This window comes from Macrobrachium rosenbergii, chromosome 47, assembly GCF_040412425.1.
Source record: "Macrobrachium rosenbergii isolate ZJJX-2024 chromosome 47, ASM4041242v1, whole genome shotgun sequence".
In the NCBI taxonomy this organism is placed as follows: Eukaryota; Metazoa; Arthropoda; class Malacostraca; order Decapoda; family Palaemonidae; genus Macrobrachium; species Macrobrachium rosenbergii.
The window spans coordinates 41,663,330-41,673,196 of NC_089787.1; the positions used below are offsets into that span (position 1 = coordinate 41,663,330).

General features: G+C 36.5%; 1 protein-coding gene across 1 annotated transcript in view; it reads right to left on the reverse strand.

The window, feature by feature from the left end:
* Nucleotides 1-9,603, reverse strand: part of LOC136830803 (putative ankyrin repeat protein RF_0381) — a 29,938-nt gene extending 20,335 nt beyond the window's left edge. Inside the window, exons 1-7 of the mRNA XM_067090731.1 lie at nt 9,405-9,603; nt 6,072-6,177; nt 2,510-2,644; nt 1,894-1,977; nt 978-1,088; nt 448-543; nt 131-220 (exon numbers count right to left, since the gene is read on the reverse strand). Of these exons, the coding sequence (XP_066946832.1) occupies nt 131-220; nt 448-543; nt 978-1,088; nt 1,894-1,977; nt 2,510-2,644; nt 6,072-6,177 (622 nt within the window). The 5' untranslated portion in view covers nt 9,405-9,603. The remainder of the gene's footprint in view (nt 1-130; nt 221-447; nt 544-977; nt 1,089-1,893; nt 1,978-2,509; nt 2,645-6,071; nt 6,178-9,404) is intronic.
* Between the last annotated feature and the right edge of the window lie 264 nt (nt 9,604-9,867).

Consider the following 9,867-nt stretch of genomic DNA (forward strand, 5'->3'; position numbering starts at 1 on the left):
ATGAGCTGTGATCATGCAGGGCAAAAGTGTCAATTTCCCAGAGGTAGTACGAAATGCCATTAAGACAACTTTTTTGTTTATGAGTATGTAAGAAAGCAGCGCCGAGAGATTGACGTTTATCGACACTCACCTCCGCCCCCATTGACATCCGCTCGAGCTTTTACAAGTTCCTTGACGACTTCTAGGTGTCCATTTTTCGCTGCAGTAAGCAGAGCATACCCTACAAATGTTAAGAAAAATAAGTAATTACTAACAATTTGTAGAAAGTTTCTTGTTTGCAAAATAACACTATTAAATAAGCAAATAAGCTATATATATTTCTATCACTATCAGAGTATGTAACATGCAGCCACGAAATAAAAAGTAGTCATTACTTTTCCAACAATAAAAAAAGAAATAACTGTGATTTGGCAATACAAAATACTGAGTAAAGTCCAATGGGCTTACCGTTATCAAAATTCACATCGGCTCCGGCCTGGATCAACTTACGAATTGCTTGTAATTGACCATTTTCGGCAGCTCTGTGTAATATGTCCGTACCATCTGTAACAGTGTGGAAATCCTCACTTTGGAGTAAGAGCTACGTATTATTAATTTTATACGTGATAATTTGAAAAACAAATCTATTTACCAAATTGTTACCTCTGTAGGGCTTCATACAGAGGAAACCACTGGTCAAGTTGATCATTTCATAAATTTATTTTAGTCCAACTAGAGTATTTGAAATATAATAATAATAATAATAATAATAATAATAATAATAATAATAATAATAATAAATAATAATAATAATAATAATAATAATAATAATTTCAGAATAACAATATAAACGAACTACATGAGCAACTGTCACAAAACAACAGGAACTGATGCTATAACAGATATATTTGCTATTGCAAAACAGAAAACCATTGACATGGAATGAAAGCATGCGGCATGAGCTCGATCTTTCAAGTACGAATGAAAGGTGTTCTTACGCTTTTCAGTTCTCACAGAGGCACCAGCTGCAAGCAGGAGGTCCAGAATATCGAGGCGGTTGTGCCCGGCTGCAAGTGCTACGATTGATCCCTTGAAGTGCAAGGATTCATCTGCAAGAAGCTTAGAGCTCATATTTGTAGGTTATCTCATAAATTTATGGTTTTTCTTCCCTTAATCGATCTTTGCTTTTATAGAACCACCTCAACTAGAGACCTAGAAGGTCATTCTTTGAAGCTGGGAACATTTTTCAGACTCAAGTTATGAAGAATTCGAGGCTGATTCTTATCGTATTTTTACCGTTATCTAGCTCCATATTTTTTCACATGATGTAAATCGATGGGGTCATAAACAATAACGATTTTCTTCAGTCAGTAAGAGATAAATCCTTTTCGTCTTGTTTTCTTATTTATTCTTCAAAATGAGGGGAAAATAAAAAGGATAGTTACCTTCTAGGTGGAATCTAATGACGTGGCCTTCACTGCAATTCTTTTGATGTGGACATGTTTCTTTCTAACTACGGCACAGAGGGTACTCGAGTCCAGATATAAAATGGATGGATATTATTCTGCTAATTTCAGAATAAAATATGAATAAAGAGTACAAATTTAGCTCTTATAATCTTGCATGAAACTTTTCTTGCTAGCTTTAGGAAGATCCAGGTCAATCCTTTTACTTTTTTTTTTTTTATTTCTGAAAGTATTGGTCTTCTCTTCTCACTAAGGATATCGCCTAACCAATTGTCATATATTCTTTAAAATTCAAAATAATGATTTTAATGATTTTAAAAGTAATTCTGATATCCAAGGTAGATTTAAATAAGTTTACTGTAACAACACTGTGAAAACCATGTGCATAAAATAAACATGAAAGATTGGTGTCTATAAAAATGAATCTCAGTATGCTGGAAGAACTTACGTCCATCTGGGTTGGCACCAGAATCAAGAAGGTATTTAACGATATCGATGTGTCCGCCGTTTGTAGCGTACCATAACGGCATTCCTGAAACATACAGTATGCGTATGAAAGTATATACACAAGCGTGTACATACTGTGTAATGTCCGTGTATATATAGTACATAAAAACAAATATATAGATCTACAAAGTAAGGACTGCTGACTTCAAAACACGGGAACTTCATAATAATATACAGAACATTCTTTGGTACGTTCGTATTTCCCGAAATTCTCTAACTTGAGGTATTAAACTTGATACAGGATCTGTCCTGAATTCATGAGGGTTTTAGCCAGGTTTAGTTGAAACCTAAAAGTTTATGCATATCAGCAGGCCTCCGACACAAGCAATGGTCTGACTTACAGAAAGTGACACATCTGTAAGATATGGATGAATTCATTTGGCTTTCCGGAAATCGCCAAATGACAGCATTGCAGCTGAAGCGCTCTACTGTCATAACTCCTAAAAAGAAACTTAACACTGAAAAACATAATTTGCCAAGCTCTGTTTCAGTAATAATTATGTGGATCATGAATGCAGACCTGTTTTCAGCAAAGGGTCGACAGCACATTTACATACCGCCGCCATAACCGACATCAGCTCCTCTTGAGAGTAGATCTTTCACAGTCTTCAAGTTCCCCTTCTCAGCTTCCTCCACAAGATTCTCTCCTGTAGGTTCCAGAGACTTTCCTCCAAAAAGCGAAGGAAGCCATCCTAGCAAGAAAAGGAAGCTGAGTTGAAATGATAGCTAGCATATCACTTCCAATGCTTATATCCTGATGAATCACTGCAAAGCAATCTTTATGTAAACAAAACTTGCACACCTTGGTCACCAATTTTCAACATTATTCCAGAGCATCTCACTTCAAATCCAATCAGGTCATGTTGTTCTTATATTCTTCAACCTCTTGATTGTCCCCTTACATCCTCTAGAGCAGTGATTCTCAAACTGGGTGCCGTGGCACCTTTGGGTGCCACAGACAGTGCCTAGGGGTGCCGCAAGATTGTCATGAATTTTGCCTTACCTAGATCATGTCAATGAACATTAGCAAAAAAAAAAAAAGTTTGCAGAAGTCTTCATATAATTATTATTGGTGTGTCTACTCTAATTATGTTTATCTAATTCTTCTGATATGCTCTTTGTTTGTACAGTATATTTCTGCATGTTCGGTGTTCTGATTTTGGTTTGAGTATGGATAATAATTTTATTCATTAAAATAAGAAGTTAATCCATGCGATATGGTGGGATGGAGAAGAAGGGGTGCCACGGTAATGATTGCATTAGTTAGGGTGCCATCACTAAAAAAAGATTGAGAACCACTGCTCTAGAGTCATTTTCACAAGCATTCTCAGGCTTATACTAATCCCTTCAATTCTCATGTAAGTCAGCTCTGCCTGTCTTCTGTCATCCACATTCACACTCATTCCAACACCCAGGGATGCACGTTCTTTTGACAGCATTTCTCCAGTTTCAGTTCATTCTGTGACCCATTCACATTGCTTCATTAGCCCTTCTCTCTGCATTTAATTACTTGTAGAACAACTTCTTATTCTCACTAAAGTTATTCTTCACTTCCACCACATCCCAACTCTTTTTCATTGAATTCCTTCTTCTGTCATGAATCACCTAATCCATCTTCCAGCTTTACTTAAACGAGCCTCCCCCACCCGTCTTGCAACTACATCTCAAATAATTTCTGTTTTATTTTCACTAAATTTCTTATTTCCTAATCCCACCACTCATCACTTATTTCCATACTGCACTCTCCCAAAACCAGACACTTTTACACTCTTCATACAGTATTTCCTCCATAATCCATCTACTCTGTACTAACACAGAATGAAACAAATTTTTCCCAACTATTTGCTTTTACATAAATACATGACAATTTTCTTGGGCAACTGTATACTTTCAGCAGTCAGTCACCGTACTAAACATATTTCCTCAAGATTCTCTCTGTTCCCAATCACCCAAGGATGCCCATGTCTGTCTAGATAGTTAGTTTATTGACAAACTATACAATACATTATGTTAATAACATAAATTTAGACAAAAGGGCATTGTTTTAATTACAAAAATCATTCAGAGAAAAACATAGTTTTCCTTTTTTTATATGTTTTGTCCATAATAAAATACCAAATGTATATATGGTAGGTAAACACTTCACTAATATAATCCTAATACGTCATGAATATACCCACACAAATCAATAATTACATCAGCCTCTACATTCATTAAACTGGTTACACTTGCAAAATTTTACCTATTATATCTTGTGCGGCAGTTGTCAGATAAGGGACAAGTGATAAGTACATGACTCTCTGATTGTATACTGCTATTATCACACTGACAAGTTCTTGCACAGGTCGGAATTCTGCTCCATCTACCTGTCTCCACCTCCATCTACCTGTCTCCACCTTCAGATTATGAGACATCAAACGCAGCCGCGTGAATGATACTCGGCAGATCAGCGATCAGTGAAATTGTGGCAAACTTAACGTAACTTTTGTGCCTTGATTCAGCCGCCACGCGTTTCAGAAATTCATCCCTTGTTCTTCGTTCAACTCGCTCGTGATTGTAAACCCAGCTACAGTTTGTATTAAAGTTAATTTGTTGTAAATTTGCAGATATTTTTCATAGTATCGTAATTTTTAAATAGCTTGGGTGTGTTTTTTGTATTATACTTTATTTTTACGGTAAAATTTAGAAAATGTACTCGTGCTCTGTACAGCCGCCATCGTGTTGTGCCGGTTCGAAGCCTTGTCCTTTGATTGTGTATCCTCCCCAGAACAATGGGCGAGAGCCATCATTAATCGAGTTATCGTTGGGAGAAATTTTCGACACTAATGACATCACCCAACCTGCCAGTATCAGCGAACCACGCTCCAAGGTAAAGGTATCTCTGAGTGTATCTCACAATAATATTTTCTACATGTAAGTCTGATTAATCATCAACATCATTATTTATTACAAAAAAATTTGTTTTTGACTCATTCATTACCATTCCATAATCAACACAAAATTTACATAATACTTTTAACTTTTTCTTGCACATTTCTCTACTTGTAGCTAAGACAACCGCGTCACCCGTTAATGAGGGGACATTTAGTGCTCCTAAAACTCCCTCAGAAACAACGGCCTCCTGCAACATATGAACCAACCGATCAATGTACATAATGAATTATATACAACTTGCTGGAGCATCTTCTCGAACGCCAACGCTGGCATGAATTAGTGCTGATTTCAGAATGTGTTTTGTACATGGATATAATGCCTTAATTGACATTAATTTTCTCTCACCACATCCGTTTTCTTTAAAACATTTATCATTTTGTTCCGAGGTACTCTATCGTACGCTTTTGAGAAATCAATAAAACATACAGTTTTACCTTCTTAAAACTAGAAAAATCGCATAACAAGCGTAATGTTAATATTTGTTCAATACAACTCATTTTTTTAGCATCTGCTTGACATTAAATATGGCACACCACAAACTTAATCAATTAAGAATCAAAATATCATAAATTTTCGCTAATGAATCCATTATTGACATACCTCTATAATTTCCACAAAGCATTTTATTCCCTGACTTGAATATTAAAACTAATCTGCTAATTACCCATGAAACTGGGTAATTAATACATACACAATGCCATCTCTTTCTCTGTCACCAAATGTAATCATCAAGCACAAGTTCCATTTCATAAAAGCAAATATTTGACTTCCAAAAATACTCTTTTTCCTCATTGTTATAACCTTTGCTATTTCACTCAATCTTGCCCCAACAATCCTTGAATTAACACATTTATTTTCTGTATCTATTTAATGTATGAATGGACTGTTGGATAACTTTCCTTTACGAAAGGCAGCAGGGATGCTGGGAATGAATAAAGCAAAAATATTTCAAATATGCGGCCTACGAAGAATATTTGCAAGTCTGAGAAAAGAGTGGTATCAAGCTTAGCACAGATAGATGGATCAGTGTAATTCGAGAAGATTTTTTGCTATGCGCCAAAAAGAAGGATGACAGATTGTTGACGAGTGTATCATTAGGAAAGTGTTATGAAGTATGGGAGGAGGAGCTAGAAAGTGCTGGGTAGATTATATTTAGCCACGACAGAGTACATTATTCTTACTTACCCTGAGGCCCAGGATCAGGAGCAGCAGCGCTTGGTGTCCAGTGGGTTATTGCCATCCAAATGAGTAAGTGGGTCCAGATGACATTCTTCAGACCTTTCAGCAGCATCTGGTAAGTAAAGAAGGATTGTGGTCTTATGCCATACTCTTCATTCAAGTATCCCTAGCACTGTACATGGGCATAAATAATGACACCTGAAATCACTCCAGTTTTCTCATTTTTTCATAAACTGTTAGCTATTTACAATGGGTCAACATCTGGTATTTAATTAACTAAAAAAGTCTAATTCTCAATTCTAGACGTGTAAATAAGAATTTCCTGATGATGATGTTTAGGAAACATTAGTAGAGGAGCAGATATGAATGCATATCATCCAGCGGATTCAATATTCTTTTACAGCTTTCGTTTTTTAGTTTTCTGTAAAAGAAAACTATTTAGGTGGCTATTTGTCTGTCTGTGCGCTCTCAGATCTTAAAAACTACTAAGGCTAGAGGGCTGCAAATTGTTATGTTGATCACCCACCCTCCAGTCATCAAACATACCAAATTGCAGCCCTCTAGCCTCATTAGCTTTTATTTTATTGAAGGTTAAAGTTAGCACGACACAGGTCACCACCGGGCTTTGGTTAAAAGTTTTATGGGCCGCTGCTGAGAGTTTCATGGGCCATGGCTGAGAGTTTCATACAGCGTTATACGCTATACAGAAAGCTCGATTGCACCGAAGAAACTTCGGAGCATTTTTTACCTTTTTTTCACTATTTTCCTTTTCTTTTTTTGCTACTCAAGCCTCATAATGACCAATTGCTGTTTACAAGTTCCCAAGCTTTGAAAGTTAGTATTCTTCGACCGACCAAGGTAGGTAAGTCTATGATCAGATCTCTGATTGGTATTTATTTCTTTGAAGGGGATCGGCCGGTTTCCCACTTTTTTGATGACAGGTTGTTGATATATAGGGGGTTTGTTTAAGGACATTATGTGGAATTTCTGGGGGAAGATTTTTTGCTCAATGACCTTAGGTTTTGTGACGCCAGAGCGATTTTCGGCCAAAATTGGCCATTTTCAAAATGCATCTTCTCCTTTGCTTTTAGTTTTTAAGGGATGGGATTTGAACCACGTATAAAACACATATGAACCTTCAATAAAATGCCAGGGATTTTTGATTTTTCAATTCTTCTTCGAGATATGAATTTTTTTTCTTTTTTATGAAATTTTCCCCGGAAAAATTACAGAAAAAAATTACCGAAAATCGGCAATTCATAATATTAAAAATCCCCGGCATTTTATTAATCTACCGTGTTTCCCCATGTTATATATAAAATTTCATTTAGATTGGTCCAATACTAAGGGAGGAGATGCATTTTAAAGGCGAAAAATTTATGTTTTGAGAAACGGGCCTTCAAAGTTTTAGTTACATAAAAAAAGTAAAAGGGACTTCAAAGACTGTGTTACAATTAATTCTATGGTTTTAATTTTTATTTTTGGGTATTAATTAATGCAAAATGATTATAAATAAGAATATTAATTGATTATTTATGTGCCTAAGACACATTCTTATAAATTTTAGGTTCCTGGTCCCCCCCTGTCTGATCTTGCTGCAAGGTATTACTCTAGGGTATCATTCATAGTTGCCTACACTTTTTTATTAGTGTCTCGAATCCATTCCTTGCCAAATGGATCCTGGGAATTACTTTACATTCACAATTAGGGATTCGTGATTCAAGTAATTCATCAAGTCTTGCTTCACTTATTATGATCATTTTATTTTCAGGATCGTCTATATCAGCCTCCGAGCTACTGCTTTCTTCTTCTAAAATATCTTTGCCCTTTGGTAGTGACGAACAAATAAAGAGGCGTTTAGGGGTGGATGTGGTTGGTCTCTGGTCAGCAGAGATCGCTGCCTGCGCCGTTTGATGGGCGACAGCTCTCTCTCTCTCTGTCGGTCCATTCCCTCTATGGCACTAATTTCTTGAACTCTTTCTTCTACTTCTCACCTGGACTTTTCCACTTGGCTTTTCCGCATTCTAGAAGCATGAAGTGAACTCTTGGACCTTTTAGGCACGGTGAAAAAACAAAACACCGCAGAAAATACAGAGTTCAGTCAAGGCTAGCGAGGAGCATGAAAACGCATCCTTCTAACTTGGAAGTTTATAGGCAACTCCTCGGCCATAGTCGGCGTCATGGTATGACGTGTGCGTTGTCATGGCTAGGAATAACTAAAAAGGTGCCGAGTAGGATATTATTGACATTATACATTTCATTTCAAAGGAAGTTTTCGTAATATATATCGCAAAAACTATACCAGACTAAATCATTTGCGCTACTGGTGTTTTATGGGTATATAGTTATTGTTACATTTTAGGCCATAACTAGAGAAATACGGCAAATTTTAGCATAATATTTCGTGGACACATTCTTGAACCCTATACGAAGCCATACAATTTTTTTCAGCAAATCGAATTTTTTAAAGATTTTTGGGGTTTTGTAGGCGGCCGATCCCCGGGACATTTTCTAACTGCGTTTGAGGCAACAGCCTATTCTACAGGCCGTATCTCTCTCTCTCTCTCTCTCTCTCTCTCTCTCTCTCTCTCTCTCTCTCTCTCTCTCTCTCTCTCTCTCTCTCGTCAAAGCAGCAAAGCGTAAAATAATATTTTGTGATGAGCAGTGAATATTTTCCTAAATCAATAATTTTTCTATACACAAATAAAATTGCAACAAAAGGACAGCTCGAAATAAAAAGGCCATTGTAAAACAGAAGCGGTCTCTTGCTTCTCATTAAACTGCTCTTCTGCTGTCAACAATTTAGCCGTCTGTACAAAAAAGTATCACTTAATTCTGGGCCTTTGGCTAACTGTACATTACCGGTGAGGATCTTCTATAATAATACTGAGATTAACAACATTATGTAGATCAGTTTGCCTGGTACATAAGAGTTTATAAAACTGGTAAACAGCACCTTAAAACGTCATTACATAATAGAAAAATATATCTATTAACACTGTCAGGCTACAGCAATATAAAATTATGTGCCAAGTCAGTCTTACACTGGTTGTGGAATCCTGATCCTTCTGCATCTGAGCTCAGGAATAAACGTTGAATTTTCGTGTGAGTGTTTCGTTATCAGTTATCAAATATTACGAAAACTCTTTCGGGGTAGGCCGAACTTTTCTCCTCTGTGGACGGCTTTTTCTAAAACAAAACTCACACGTAATTCATAAGCCCGTTTAAAAAAAGAATGGTATCATTCTACTTTATAAATACTTCATTAACGATCAAAGTCAAAGACCTTACAGTTAAATCTAAGTTCCTAGTAACAAGAAGAAATGCACATTAATTTACCTTAACCTTTTCCGAGCAGAGCGTCCCTCACTTAGCAACGAGAGACTCCAGAGGACTGACCGGCTTTGTCTCGCAAATACCTCAGGAAGAAGGGACGCCACCTCAAGGACTTTCTCGGAAGGGTACAAAATGTATCCTGTGGCAGTATCAGTTATCATTCTCGGCGGCAGGAAAAGCATTTCTGTTTCGGAATTCTTCTTGCCATTTTTAATTCTCTGTGAAACAAAGATGTGAATACCAAATTCAATTTAAAATAAATATATCTTTTTATATAACATGAAGTATAATACCTTCATAATAACAGCAGGGTCAAACCGGAAAAGATGGTTTCTTGTTACAAAGTACTAATTTAACATTAAATTGTTTTGGTCACGATAAGCAGCGTATATGAAGACTCAAGCAATGATTTTATTTACTCGTTGAATACGTTAGAAAAAGCATATCAAGCCGATAGCCTTCCTAT